Source organism: Bombus vosnesenskii, unplaced genomic scaffold (assembly GCF_011952255.1).
Source record: "Bombus vosnesenskii isolate JDL3184/JDL3185 unplaced genomic scaffold, Bvos_JDL3184-5_v1.1 scf7180000013305, whole genome shotgun sequence".
NCBI lineage: Eukaryota > Metazoa > Arthropoda > Insecta > Hymenoptera > Apidae > Bombus > Bombus vosnesenskii.
Window position 1 is genome coordinate 1,780,957 of NW_022882954.1, and position 15,790 is coordinate 1,796,746.

A 15,790-nucleotide genomic window follows, 5' to 3' on the forward strand; every position below is an offset into this window, starting at 1 on the left:
AACGCTTTAAGATGAGAAGGGAGATCGTATTACTTTCAGTTTCGTAGAAGAAAGCGAATTGGTTCTATGTTTCGAGAGCGGGTCAATTAGAAAGCGAGGTAGGTATATATGTACCTCGGATGACTTTCAGTTTCAGTGTTTGCTGCGTTCTTGTGCACAACGTATATTACAAAAAAATATTGCAGGCATAGTTGAAAAATAAAATTAGGGATTGTGTTTAATTAAGACTGGCGTTGATAGACTGCCCGTCGTTGTGATAACGTGATATCCGTTCTTCGCTGCTTCGTATTTCGATACTCTTTCTTTATGATTAAAACTCTTTGACCGTCTGTCTCTGTTTGTTTCTCTTCCTCCCCCGCCCCTCACTGTGTTAAAAATATGGTATCATTCCGATAACCTTCTTGTTACTTTCCAACATTGAAAATCGAGTTCTATTTACGAGTAAAGGAGGCTCTCGATTAATCGATGAGATATGTAAATCGACGTTTGAAGAAATAAATAGCGAGTTAATCGTTGATGACCAGTTCAACCGGTATAATGTTCACCCGCTACCGAGCTCTAAGGCCGGGCATTTTGCGTTCCTTTTTTTTTCAACGCATGAAAGATTATTCGATATTCCGAAGCGAGACAAAATCATGATCACTTCTAACCTTTATCAAGGAGGAGATTAACAGATGTGCAAGAAGGTACAGAGAAAGAATAGCGACGCACCTAAACCGGCTGGCAGCGGAAACGGTCCGGGCATCAAACATAAAAAGAAGATTAAAAAGGAAACACCCAACAGATCTCACAAAGGACATAACCTAACAAACAAACACTCACCACACTAAAGAAATAAATTAATCAAATTCGAAGATGGTATCCCACTGGGGGTAGTCATCCACATGTTATATTATTATACCACTAAGCTATAATATTTTACCAAATGTCCTACTGGACAAATTGTAAAATGTAAATAAATAAATAAAAAAAAAACTTCTAACCTTTAAATCAATGCCATGTGTCACGTCGCGTGAGATGGTCCGTGCGACGTCCTTCATTGTCTGAACGTCAAGGCCCAAGCACCATTATACAGACCCTCGATAAATCTAAGGCCCCATCATAAACTGAATCTTATTAGTTTGTAGGAACCTTTAATTCTGCAAGTATTTTCTGGTCTGGTATGTATGTTACTGAAAACAGTCCATAGGTTTATTGCGCGTACTTATAAATTACGGAGAAAGCGGGTAGTTACCTAACAGAAAAGGTGGATATTTGTCTAACGGAAAAGCCGGTTTTTCCCATGAACAAGGTCACCCGAAGCCACGTCGGTAGGAGGCTTCCTCTTCCAATCTTCATTTATTAACGTTAGCTATAACCAATGGGCATCGCGGATCGTTACCCTCACTTTTCTAACGAAAAGTGTGTACAACGAATCCACGTCCTTAGTTCAAAAGACACACCCACACCGAGCTTTCCTCCGTAATCATACAAGAACGAACTTCAGATGACCCAGGTGCCCACCGGACACGGCGTGTTCGGCGAGTTCCTGAAGAGAATAAGGCGAGAGACGACAGACATCTGCCACCACTGCGGAGAGGGCAGGGACACAGCGCAGCACACCCTGGAGCTCTGTCCGGCGTGGGAGCTGCCCCGCTACACTCTGCGGCACGCCATAGGAGAAACGTTGACCCCCTCAGCGATTGTAGAAGCGATGTTGAGAGGGTCACAGGAATACGAGGCCGTCCGCTTCTTCTGCCAGCGAGTTATGCTCGCGAAGGAGCGAGCGGGAAGGGAGAAAAAGAAAAACTCTCACCCCTGTAGGATAAGACGATGGAGAAGGATGGCAGTCAGACGACCTAGAGCCGCTCCACCGCCGTCCCAACGGATCACGACTGGAAGGAGCGACAGCGCTAGAGGCAATGACCCCCCCTAACGCCAATTCAATAGTCTGGAGGTATTAGGACTGGCTCGAACAAGAGGACGCGAGAAGGGGGTGCAATGGAAGTTAATTCATAAGAGGTTCCTGAAGCACTCCTGTCACACGCATAGGATGGTCATCGTGGAATTTTAGTCGGTAGGAGTCCGACACTACTCTGCTGTTACGCGATTACTGCAGCAGCGAGTGTCCATGAGGATTTCTCCGCGTACAGAAAAAAAAAAAAAAAAAAAAAAAAAGATCGAAAATACACCATGCCAGATCGAATTCTCGAAACGAAACGCAGACGATCACGATCTCATCACAAAGCCACTTTCGATTTCCCTCGAGACACAAAGAAGCAAAGTTTGGCATCATTCGGGAAACAAATAAACTGTGGACCAAACTCTTCCGATTTACCGTTGTTTTTGTTTAGTTTCCGAATTATAAATACTCAAGTGTGTACTTATTTTGTAAATTCGCTTTCACTTGGAAGGAATGCGAGTCTAAATTATCGAACTGGAAGGAACATGGCCTTTCTCACGCATACTATTTGCTGAGACTGTCATACGTATTAAACCGATCGTATAATAAGAAAAGACCTCCTTTGCCGTTGTGATGTCCCAAATAAAATCTTCACAACTACGTTCAAAAACGTATGTTGCAAAGAAATGGGCGTGGTTAAGATAACACATGAGTCACAGTATCCGGACTTCTTAGCCGCTAACGTACAGTATAACTCGAGTGCTCGCACAAGACAGTTTACGCTTTGTTCTTTTTGCGCCAGTAAAGCCAATTTTTCTCCATTTCCCAATATTTTCTGAAAGTATACGCATGTAAGTACAATACGTTCGAAGAAATCGAATACAACATTGACACCGCCATTATTACTATCACACACACATATATGTCGAGTGAGCGTCCGAATCTAGGCCCGAATCGTCTTCGTGGTGGGGGCTTGGGGCAGATAAGAATTCCTCACTGAAGCTATCCATGATTTTTTTTTCACACTGAAGTTATTTTTATTGACACACACAGAATTGTTACAGAGTTGACACAAACTCACGATGATCACACACTCGCGACGCTAGTGGCAATGGTCTTAGGTTCGATAACGAATCCGCGGACAACGGGACGGTAGTCGTACGCACTCGCAAAAATCTAAGTCGGATTCTGCGTTAATATTCACTGACCGTAAGGCGTTAATCTTTTTTTCTCGACGAGATCACAAGAGAGAATGACTTTCCGTCCCGGTGATACCTCAGAGGAAAACTATGACGGGGTGTGTCTAAGGACACGAGATCATCGGATTCGTCGGGGATATCCTACGTTTGGAAAGTAAGGGAAATTGACGTTGCTGCTAATTGGCCAATCTCCATATCGGTAGTTAAAAAAGGATGCTAGCCGCCCTCGAGGGAAGGTTGCTAGTGGGAGACGTCGTTCGTGGAAAAATAGGTCTCTCCTGTCTTCCCGCAACTGGGACAAAGACTGTTTATCTGTTGAAGGATTTTAGGTAACTAGATATTAGTGTTTATAACGGTCATCGGGCTAGCCGATCACGTACTGCGGAGACGCGTCGGCATCTGGTAAACATCCTGCCCGGAGAATAGGATCTGCGTGTGGCGAGCTACGGGTCAGAAACCGTTGGAATGTTTACTGCCACGTGCCGCTACAAATCTTTCTTTTAAGGAGAGCTATAGGGTTACTCAATGCCTTTGTTAGATGGAGAGTTCGTCCCGTTGACCGCGGCTACGTTCGGCGACTAATTGTCGCCTCGAGCCCAAGCTCATTGTCACAAGTCTCAAACAAATACAATTGGGTAGAATGATGGCAGATCGTTTAATTACAACTGTAGATTTTAATTACAATGTTTTTATGGATTTTCCCGAGGTTTCAGAGGGAAGGCACCGGTGTCCTCTTATCTCCGACATATATATGTATATGAAACCTCGGGAGGATCCATAGGGGCATTGTAGTTGGAGTCTACAGTTCTAGACATACATACTGTAATGGTAGCTTTTTTGTTAATATAGGAAAAAGTTACTCAAAATGTTATACACATATTCAAAAATCATTAGGTATCCATAGAAATTATCATTCATAGAAATATTCATAGAAATCATGGAAATAATTATGAATTATTATTTATGATTGCCCGACTGAATTCAGAGACGACCATATGTAGTACAATGTATGGACATGTACGTGAATACTTACGTATAAATGAAAGAAGGCACTCGCCTAGATACAGCTTTGCACGCAACCTCATCGTTTGTTTGTCTAATTTAATAAAGTTAAGATCCATTTTTTTTTTTCAAAATAGTTCGCTCATGACCCATAAAGCGACCTAATAAAATAATTTCTCGCACTGGAAAACATTTTATTGCGTACGATGTCTACGAGCATGTACCTACTAAACTCGGCAATGATCTAAACTATAAATCGATATTCGATTATTTCATCGATTCTTCAAAGTCATCTAACTATATTTAAAACATGATGCAACCTTATCGATAATTATTCACAGAGCTGCTGCTATTTTGGATATAGTTGCAAAAAATTGTCTGTACCACACAGTGAATTCTGCCTACAATTGTGCATCCGTGACAGCGTATGCGTTACAACGCAAAATGTTGACCTTTACAACATATTAGAAAATCATTGAAATCCAGAATGGCAGCTACTTTTTAAATATATAATTACTTAACAATGTTATGCAAAATAACGAGTATATACGCGATAAAGTGTTAAATTCACACATATATCACAGAGCTTAATCAAAGCTATAAAACGTTAGTTTCCTTCAAAACTTAATATAAAAAGATTGTATCTAGGTATAATTAAATTAGTAAACGAGTGTTGCATCTTTTTGCTTGCAGATTTAGCAAGAGCATTTAAAGGACGCGGAATTCTCAGGGGATATTGCTCTATTTCTTATTTATTCTCATATTATTATTATTTATTATTATTCTTATGAACGATGCAAAAACTGCCAAATGAGCCGCACGAGCATAAGGCTGGCCAAACAAACCAGCAGCTACAGCCACAACATTCTACACAAGTAGATAGCGATAGTATTTCTCTGGATCCTGACAAATATGAGCGCCTAGAAATATTTATAAGGACATTTGTTATTAGATTTATAAAAACATTAAACGAATACAGAAATGAGATATCATCAAAAAAGAATACAACAGCAGAAAATGCAGCAGGGGAAACAGCAAAAAAAGTGATAGAGGAGATCTCTCTGTGGGCATCAATTGCAGTATACCCACTCGTTGTTGCTGCAAAATATTTGCGTAATAGAATTCATAGAGAAAAAGCTAAGACAGTTGTTGAAGTGTTTAGACGTATAAAAGAAAAAGAATTAGAAAATATGTTGGCAGAAGCTGGTGGTAATATCTTTTGCAACTATCAAATTCAGTTTAATATGATCGCTGATAAGTATTTGGAAAGAGCAATAGAAAAGTTAGCAATAGATGCCACGAGAAGAATAATAAATTATGTTAATCAGTATAAACAGGATAATCCAGATACGAATGTCTCTGTCTCTGTTAACTTAATAACCGAAGGTGTAAAGTTAGGTAAATCTAGACAAAGCTTTATAATAACAGCAATGCAAAAAATCCCTAAAATGCCTAAACTTGGACATACAATTAAAATATGTGATAAAAAATATAAAACTTCAGAAGTGTACGAGAATCTAGTAGAAATGGATGGTGGTACCACTGGTGAATACTGTAGTAAAGAAGGCAATGGTAGTGATTCGAGAAAGTCAAAGGACACATCAGGATCGACACAGATATCAAATGAGGACTGTCAAGAAGCGATAGAACAACCTGAGGAAGAACACAAGTACATTTTATCATTAGAGGAGGCGATAAAAAAAGCAAAAGAAGTATTAAATAAAATGTACGATGAAGATGATTTTTTTTTAGGAAGAAGTTTAAAAGATGACATGAAAAATATTAATAAAAGGATTGATAAAATGAATGATACACCAAAAAGTATACAGGTAAGAAGACCAATTTATTACAATATGACAAATCCAGTAAAGTCGTTCACTGGAAGAGATAATGAGTTAAAATGGTTACACGAAAAATTACAAAATGAAGATAGAAGAGCACTAATAATACAAGCGACTGCTGTTATTGGTTTGGGAGGAATAGGCAAGACTGAATTAGTTAGAAAATATGCTATAGAATATGCTAAACACTATAATAACAATGTTATATGGATAGAGTCTGCAACGGATGAAATTTTAACGTCGTTTAAAAACTTAGCAGTTGAAGAGTTGAAAATACCGATCAATGAAAAAATAGGTGAAAATATGCAAGAAAGACAAGTTAAATCTATTGTTAAAGATGTTTATACGCACTTTATCGACGTGAAAAGTCTTTTTATATTCAATAACGCTGAAGAGTACACAGTTATTGCAAAATTTTTACCAACCTCTTTACCTCCTAGTGCTGAAAGACCTTACATTTTAATCACTTCTCGTAATCGGGACTGGGATATAGGTGATGAGGGACAAATACATGTAATGGAATTAAATGTTTTTACTCAAAAAGAAGCTACAATGTTTATTAAAAATTCCATAGAAATAAAAGATGGTTTAAAAAAGGGAGACATAAAAGAGTTAGCAAAAAGATTACAATACTTTCCACTAGCCTTGAGGCAAGCAATTACATATATCAATCAAGAGGAAAAGTCCAGTAAAAGAAGGAATAAAAGATTTAAGATAAGCGATTATTTGAAAGAACTTGATGAAAACACAAAATTACTTAACGAGGGTTACCACAAAATTAAGGACAGATATTCTGAAACAGTTTTAACAACTTGGGTAACTACCTTAAAAGAGATAGAAAAAGATCAAAATCATGGCATGGAAGCTATAGATATTTTAAATCTCATGGCTTATCTTGCTCCTGACAAGATTCATGCAAGCGAAATGTTTGATTGTGACGGCGTTGAGCTATGCGATAAATATTCAATGATTGATTTAAAAGAAGGGGGAGTGGCAAGTATTCACAGATTAGTACAGGAAGTAATAAGACTAATGTTGAAAGAGAAAAATAAAGAAGAGGAAGTTATAGAAAAGGTTCTAACATTAATAGGAAATAATGAAAATATATCTAAAGAGAATAAAAGTCATGTTACTTCTGTTTGGAACTATGCAAGTAGATATAAAAACTTAGTTCGTCAATTTTATTTCGATTCTAACTCTATTCCTACTTGCGGCTATAATAACGCTACCCCTTTGCACTTGCTCGCTGAAAATGGCAATAATGTAGCAGTTGAGGCTATACTAGACAAGGCTATACTAATGAAAGAAACATTTCCAGAGAAATTTAGTAAGATTATTGATGCTAAGGATAAGTATAACAGAACTCCTTTATATATGGCTGTTGAAAATGGTCACGCAAGTGTTGTTAAACTATTTGTAGATAAGAAAGCAAAAATTGATATTAAGTCTACTATTGTTTACGATTCTCTAACTACAAAAAAGGCTTCAGACTGGACGTTATTACACGTTGCTGCTTTCAACGGCTACTCAGATATCGTTAGAATTCTTGTCAACACGAACAGAAGGCTGGTTGATATTGAGGATAGTATTGGTAGAACAGCAGCAGTTTTGGCTGCTTCCAGTGGCCAGATAGACACTCTTAAAATTCTACAGCCTGACCGATATAATGTATATTTATTGCATGCTAAGTTTCGTGCTGCTAGAAAAAGTGGCAACTTAGAAGATCTCAAGAATTTTCTAAACAACCTTGAGAAGGAACATCAACTACAGGATATAGTAAATGTGAAATTAGGAGAATGGACTCCTTTGCATTTGGCCGCATTTGCTAATTGGCTAGACATTATAAAAATTCTTATAACGAATAATGCCAAAGTTAAGGATGATGAACCTAGCTTCACACCCTTACACTGTGCCTCTTCCAATGGTCATTTAGATGTAATAAAATATCTTATACGGGAAAAGGGAGCACATCCTAAAGATATTAACGAAGATGGTTGGACATCGTTGCATGCCGCTGCTCAAAATGGCCATCTGGATGTTGTAAAATATTTTATAGATGAGTTTAAAGAAATTGATGTAAATATTATTGATAAGGCATATTCTACACCTTTGCATACAGCTGCTTTTCATGGGAAACTTAATGTCGTTGAATTTCTCTTAAGAAGAAAAGCGAATATCAAAGCGGTTAATATATTAGGAGCAACACCTTTATTTATTGCTGCTATAAGCAACAACCGTGATGTTTATGACTTCTTGCTAAACAAAGATGCAACAGTGCTTAACACTAGCGATGATCAAACACTTATTGGTAGGCTTAACATTTCAGTGTTACATGTTGCTGCTGTATATAATGATAAACAAATGATCGAAGATTTGATAAATAAAGGTGTAGACAAGGATATTGGCGATGATATCGGCCTAACTCCAGTATCCTTTGCTACATTTTTCGATAGTTTGGAAGCTACTGAGTATTTAATTGCTAGCGGGGCTGCTACCGATGTACGTATAAATATTTCTTTTATAAAAAAGGTCCTTGAAGAAACAGTAAAAGGTAGTACTTCGAAACCTGGTAGTATGCCTAAATTTGTTAGCACATTGATTACTTTTGCTAATATCTTTGATAATGGGACAGAAATATCAGTAAATGACTTGAAGCGTACTGTTGAAAAATTATGTAGTTTATTTCCCGATTTTCGACAGCTAATAGATAGTTTAAAGATATATCTAGAACAAAGGAAAAATCCAGATTTAGATCTTCCCTTGCATGCAGTATTTTTTACACAAAAATTTGACATTAATTATAACGATGGTGATGAATAACAGAACGTTTTCAAGTCAGTGGAGTATTTAGCGTAGGTAATAAGACGCGGAAACCTCTCTTGAGGAACCATATCAGGCATCGGTGTTCGCGTCGGACTGCCGATAATCTAAACATTTCGCCGACATCGAACCGTCGATAATTAAGACCCTTCCTTGTCCACCAACCTTCTTCTTATCCAATCAGAAACAATGACTATTGCCCTCACTTTCCTAGCCAAAATTGTCATCAACAAATCCGATGGTCCCGTACGCTAGACACATCCATCGCTAACTTTCTTCCGCCGCAGCATCGTCACCGAACTTGACTGGATTCTCAGTTTTAAATCAGTCAACATCTCTGGACTGGTTTTACATCCTTAGATCAGTCAACTTCTCCGGACTGATCTTCTATCCTTGGTTCAGTCGCATCTCTTGATCAAGTTCTATCCTTAGTTCAGTCCCTAGTTAACTTATATCTATACGCACCAGCGTAACTATCTATGTCTATAAAGTTGTCGGAATAAAGCGTGAATTGTAACCTATTAACTCGGTGTATACTCGAAATAAAAAGATTGGATGAATTTGTTGAAAATATAAGTACTCCTTTAACTACTGTCTGGACTGAACGTATCGTTCTAAATTTGAAATTACGGCCGGATATATGCACTATACTTGATTATACACGACCGTGATAGCGTTACAAATTTTGCTTGCGATGCACGTGTCGAAAAAAGATATAAAATCTCTTTATTATTTTGAATTTTTACACTTGACAAAAAGATTCACCAAATAACCTTTCATTAAAGTTGCACCAGGTATTACACGATAAATTAGATAAAATCGTAAACTAGATAATGTCGTTTTCCAGTAGTGGGTCCGGTTGAGGAATCTTTTCGTTGATTTTATCAACGTATTCTTGCATTACCTTCCAAAACTCTTTGTTCACCATATTTGTTATGCTTTTACGAAATATGGTAGTAATGGCTTTGGCCGCAGCATTTACTATCGGATCATCTAGAAAAATGACGTTGATCTTACTGAAAACAAAATAAAGATTAATCGATTAGAACTAATTCAACATGCTCTAAAAATTGTGCACCGCTTTCAAAACGATGGAAAGTTGTGCTAACGCAAAAACAAATGAGAATTACTCGATTTTAACGATCTTGGCCATAGGGATGACAATTTTATAGTTGTTCATATCGAATGCAACGATTAGTCGCATCTCCATATCTCTGAGACGACCATGAACTTCTCCCTTCTTTGTGATCAACAAGTCCTTAATAAGATACTCGTAATTAGCCTAAAAAGTTGACAATATTTTTGTTCTGTAACTTTCCAGAAATTATCGGGTTATGGTCGAGCCGTTTTGATCGGTTTATTCCCTTACGTCAAGAACGTCAAACGCTAAAGTAGCATCCAAAGTGAGACTTTCATCTTGGTAAGATAAAATAATATCGTTTGCCCGTCTTACGTTCGATAGTCCTTGAAGCCAGCCATTCGTTAAACTCAGAGTTCTGTCGTGAATTATTAGTCCTGACTATAATAAGAGTAAAAAAGAATGATCGACGTTCAAATTCGAAGGATTTCGGTCAAGTTGATGGCATAAATACCAGTTTTTCAGATACATCCTCCAATTTCATGGGATCTAATCCTTGCTTCAAAATAAATTTGCGAATCGTGGGTAACATCGCGTCGAACAACTTATTAACATTAGCCGATACGTTCTCAGACATGATGTCGTTTTCCCTGTACCCCAAAAACGTATAAACGATATTTCACAGTGAGGACATGTGTTAGCGAAACTGATTATGCGATCCGAATGTATATACGTGTTTATTAACCATAAATATGTAATGGCAAAGACTTACCCGGCATCGAGAAGGTTCGCAAAGGCAGCAGTAAAAAAAATAGGGAGGAGAAGTAGGAAACCAAGTCGGATTTGAAAATCCATGATGAATCGATGCAGTCGAATGATGATCAGTTGTCAACAATCTGGCTACCGATCGTCAATTTTATCTATTTTTATTGAATTATCTAATGGCTTATCGAATTATATCGACATTATGACCTTCGTTCGAACAGTTGATCGAGCAACGATATAAATTATTACTACGAATACGTTGATAACACGAGAATTGGATAGATACAATGATCGTCTGCATACCTTTTGAGTTTAAGTTGTTGTTGGGTAGATGATACATTTACACTGTACATGCGAGTGTGTGTGCGTAAGCGTTAGAGGGCGTTCAGGTCTTAGTCGAGACAAAAGACTGTCGCCAGACAGATTAGAAGAATCTGGAAGAGTCGCTTGAGAACAAGCGTGCGTGCAAGAAGGTTATCGAGGTTTTCAGAGAACGTAATATATATGTGTCGGAGATGAAAGGAAAACCGGAGCCTTCCCTTTGCAATTTTGAGGAAGCCTTTTAATGCATTAGCCTAGATTTTATCATAACTGTAATTAAGCAATTGTCATTTGTAATTGTTTGATATTTGTGAAAGCGAAAGTGGGTTCGAGGTGATAACTGGTCGCCGAACGTAGCCACGGTCACGGGATTGTCACGTAAAATAACAAAATAAAAAAGGAATTTGAGGTAAAAAATAAAAAAGAAAACTTTATTTTTTTTCTAACATCAATATACTTTACAATCTACTTCCGAACTCTAGGCGTGACTTTCTAAGACTGACTCTTATGATTTTACTTTCGATCGGATCCGATTACTTTCTTTTGTCATCCCTCAACGTCCCCACCGTCCATGCATTTGCTAGGCGTCCGCGATCGTTGCCACGTGCTCTTTCTTCTAGAACCTTCGGTGGAAGGACCGTTGGGATGTTGATGGTTCATTAGGCACTTCAGCGATATACATTGTCGCCGAGTGCCGCCACCGTCTTTATCTCTATCGTCAGTCCGTCGGATTTGAAGTATGCCGGTCGTGACAGGATAAACGTTTTGCCCGACGAAGGTGTGGTTCGGTTGTATCGTTCTCCCTAGAAATCACTATAGAATTGTACTTTAGAGATGTCGATATAATGGGACACACGTTGTATTAGGAATCAATCTCCAGACAGAAACTGCCTAGTAACGGCGTTTCGATCTTTCTCGATGTTTCCAAAGAGTACACAACAAACTTTTGACAGAAATTGCCTAGCAACAACGATTGGAACCTTCTCGATGTCTCCAGCGAGCATATAACAAACAAATGCATTTTCGTATAGCGAAAAAGATTTTCATCGGATATTCATTCGTGCGATCGCCTTGGAAAGTGATACATCGAGCAATTTACCGAGTGTCTCGGCAATCGTATTTTTGTGTTAAAAATTATTCTACGCATAGTAAAGAGTTATCCCGTTGACCGTGGATTCGTTTGAACCCCGGAACATCGTTAATAGCGTTAATTAAATTCATTATTCGTAAAACCTATTAATCGTTAATCTCGTTATTCGTTAAATTTATTATTCGTAAGACATATTATTCGTTCCTCTTATTGTTCGTTAAACTTATTATTCTTTAATCTAATTATTAGTTAAACTTGTCGTTTGTTAATCTTATCATTTATTAAACTCATTGTTCATAATATTTTGTAAAATCTTGTTTATTCGCGTAAATATATTCTCTGTTTCGTAAAACAATGGCTAATTCAAACGAAGAATCGTTACGCGCCTTAAATCCTAATGATTACCCGACATATGTATAGCTGTTTTGTGTGAAATAAAGTAAACTATTTGTATTTCCGAATCCTTTCTTTACCTTAACAGTTATCGTTATAAGGGTAAGATTTGCTTATCTATTAAGTATCCTCGAATGTATGTCGCTGCTCGTTCTTCGATATTTTCGACCAACGTATTTTTCACAAAGAGCATCACGATGACGTTGATAACAGATATCGTTAAACGGTCCACCAAACCACTTTTGCTCCTCCTACGAAAAATTCTACTGGACCCGGAAAACGAAATTATCCGATATAGCATTACCTTGGACGCTGCTGATAAGTTCAAAGAAAGATCTTGTCGTCTTTCGCTTATCAGAAAAGATCCGAAATCTGTACACTTGTTACCGATTATAACTGAAACCTCTTTAAAGTAAACTCACGTTCGATGATATAAAAATTAATGGCAATGCCGATGTAGACCGAATTTGTCTCTGCATAATATCTCCTCGCGCTGTTGAATAAGGAGGGAGTAGTTGATGGAAATAATGGAACATTGCTTGAGACATCGTAAAACACGTTCTTTCATCCGATCGAGAAGAATATTGTTATTAATTATGATTACAAAAATGTCGTTGAACGTAACATTTGCGTCAATTTTTATCTTTGTATAATGGCGGCGGTAATGGCGCCAGCACGTTTCATTTTTCATAAGTTGCGCAATAAACCCGAAGAAAAGGAATAAACGATATCGATGTGGACATGAAAACAAGACAAGAAAAGACAAGACAAGAAAACACATTTTGTCTTTTTTTTCCTTCTTTCTTTCCCTTCTTATCCTCTTTTTAGTTTGCAAATTCGGTCATTCAAAATTGTTTGTGTAGATCTCTGAACGTTCTAAGATGAAAAGGAAGATCAAGTCGCTTTCAGTTTCGTTTAGAAAAAAGCGAAACGCATTCTCCGTTTCGAAAGCGGGCCAACTAGGAAGCGAGATAGGTAATTAATCGTTAATTTGACTTTCAATTTCAGTGTTCGCTACATACCTATACACAACGTATATTACAAAAAAATATTGCTGGCATACTTGAAATGGAAGATTAAGGAATGTCTTTAATAAGAATATTGACGTCAATAGATTGCCTATCTATTATGATACGTGATCTCCTGATGCATTGTACTTCTAAAATTCGGTTGTAACCGAAATAATCATGTTTACTAAAAACTGTGCCACGATACGAAAGGCGTATCTCTGATTATGAATCGAAGAAAGATGGTCGCAGTGTATCTTACAAAGAACATGGAATTTCCCTTTATTTATCATTAAAAAAACTCTCGTTCTCACTTTCTTTCTCTGTTATTGAAAGTATGATATTATTTCAATAACGTTGATATTTTCTAACCTGAAAATCGAGCTTTGTTTACGAGTAAAGCAGGCTCAGATTCGACGATGAGCTATGTAAGTATGATATTTGCATATGATCGGATCAATAACATTACGATCAGTTCGCATTCGTCGTTGACTAGAATCGAGGAACGAAAAGGTGAGCTGATTATCTTTACTCGATCGGATCAAACTTCGTTATCTGCAAGTTTCTTTCTATCAAACTTTTTTTTTTTTTTCAGCACAAAAAGACTATTGGATTTTCCGAAACAAGACAGAATCATACTCATTTAGAACGAATTAGAACGAGATCGAATTCTCGGAATGAAACGAGGATGATCACGATTCCATCATGAAGCCATTTTCGATTTCCTTCGAGACACGAAAGAAGTAGTTTGCGAAATATCGTAAATATGTGGAAAGCTGGAAGAGGCATCATTTGGGAAGTAAATAAACTGGTAACCAAACTCTTCCTTCTTCGTTTAGTTTCCGAAGTGTAAATACGCAGGTATGTACTTATTTCGCTATCGTCGTAACAGCTGATCTCGGATCTTGATTTTGTTTTCAGAATCTAGCATTCGCTCCTATTCGCAGCATAACGATAAAATGATCAAATTTCTAAACTATATAATTTTAAATAATAACGACTAATAACATAAATATACCTACGATCTGAAAAATTTGACGAACATCGGGATCGTTAATGAATCCATTCAGCTTTCAACAATACGTTTCGTTACGAGAGGCAATAGTTGGCCAATCGAAGACAGTAAAATGTTTCTCTTCTCCGTAATTTTTTCTTCCTTTTTCTGTTTGGCAAATAAAGCAATAACAATTGTCACGCCACGGTAAAAGAATTATGCTTTAAATATTATGCAAGAATATTGCTTTAATCGAATAAATTAATTCCATTCTTACTTCGGCATCGTTCACTTTCGAAAAGTTATCGAAAGTGTTATTTTCCTGATGTGTTACGAATCGATATATTTCACGAGCAAATATTTTGTAATCTCGAATAGCATTGTTATCTGGGAGTCACGAATTTCAAGAAAATCGTTATCGGGTTGAATTCGACAAACAAAATCTATTCTCGAAGAATAGCGTGGACTCGAACCTAGTCGAGACGTCGAGATGAATGTAACGATTCATCGATATTATCGACGCAAATAAATATCATTTGGTATGTGGTGCCCTCACGAAATCAATCAACATTTAGTATTTATATGACATATGTCTGTATTGAACCAACTGCGTCAACCGATTCACCTTTCATCGATCTGCTTGATGTCTTTAAAACTTTAACTGTAATTATATATATTTAATAGTTTGAATAACTATACCATGAGACTGTACTGAGGTATTTTTATCTTCTGTTTGAAAGTGTTACTCTTTACTTTCTTTAAAATAAACTTAAAAGTATAAGAGTTTTTACATTTCGTACTGGTCTTTGCGATGTAAAAGACAGACGATTAAAAAAGTGATGCGTAATGAATTGGAATCCAATTATTAAAGTAATTAAATATTTGGTTTGTACATATTACGCTCCTATTTGTATTTTGCAAACAAGTAAACGCTCAAGAATATACGCGACTGATGATAGGCATGTTCACAATAATAACAAAGCAGTATATGTATGTATATACATTCGACAAATGTAACATTTTCGACAGTTATCTTGACAGTGACTATTTCATGTAGAATCTATAATCAATAAACAATAATGCTGAAACAGCTTTAAAAGATTTGTTCAAAAACCTGTTGCGATCATTTGCCAAACGAAAAATTCATGATACGCAAAGCGCTTGCGCACACTGATTAAGCTAAGTTGTGATATTATGCAATAGCTCGAAAGTTATCGATTCATAGCGTCTTCATTGCGAAGGGGAGATTACGAGGCGATGTCGTTGTTAAAAACACGTAATCTTACAAAAGCGCGTTTCATGCTGATTTTGTTCGATTCGTTTAGCCTATATACAATGAACATTATTTTCTTGACGTTTTACATCATTAAGCTTTATTTGTCGTCATCGTCCATACAA

The 15,790-nt window shown here is 37.1% G+C and overlaps 2 protein-coding genes across 2 annotated transcripts; one reads left to right on the forward strand and one right to left on the reverse strand.

The window, feature by feature from the left end:
- The first annotated feature begins 4,766 nt into the window (after window positions 1-4,766).
- LOC117234562 lies at window positions 4,767-8,880 on the forward strand. The gene has a single exon (XM_033495917.1). It carries the CDS (start codon window positions 4,878-4,880, stop codon window positions 8,742-8,744), a length of 3,867 nt encoding a protein of 1,288 aa, XP_033351808.1. The 5' UTR covers window positions 4,767-4,877; the 3' UTR covers window positions 8,745-8,880.
- Window positions 8,881-9,441: 561 nt separating this feature from the next.
- LOC117234563 lies at window positions 9,442-10,829 on the reverse strand. The gene is made up of 5 exons (XM_033495918.1): window positions 10,595-10,829; window positions 10,337-10,472; window positions 10,114-10,263; window positions 9,875-10,026; window positions 9,442-9,760 (listed from the first exon to the last, which is right to left on the reverse strand). The coding sequence occupies exons 1-5, from the start codon at window positions 10,675-10,677 to the stop codon at window positions 9,571-9,573; spliced, it is 711 nt and encodes a 236-aa protein (XP_033351809.1). The 5' UTR covers window positions 10,678-10,829; the 3' UTR covers window positions 9,442-9,570.
- Window positions 10,830-15,790: the final 4,961 nt, after the last annotated feature.

What these genes read in the sequence shown, in the direction of transcription:
- LOC117234562 (XM_033495917.1), top strand. Translation starts at nt 4,878, where the DNA reads ATGCAAAAACTGCCAAATGAGCCGCACGAGCATAAGGCTGGCCAAACA.
- LOC117234563 (XM_033495918.1), bottom strand. Translation starts at nt 10,677, where the DNA reads ATGGATTTTCAAATCCGACTTGGTTTCCTACTTCTCCTCCCTATTTTT. An exon ending in TAGCGTTTGACGTTCTTGAC is followed by an intron (nt 10,027 to 10,113) that starts GTAAGGGAATAA and finishes TCAACTTTTTAG; the next exon opens with GCTAATTACGAGTATCTTAT. An exon ending in GCCAAGATCGTTAAAATCGA is followed by an intron (nt 9,761 to 9,874) that starts GTAATTCTCATT and finishes TTTTGTTTTCAG; the next exon opens with TAAGATCAACGTCATTTTTC.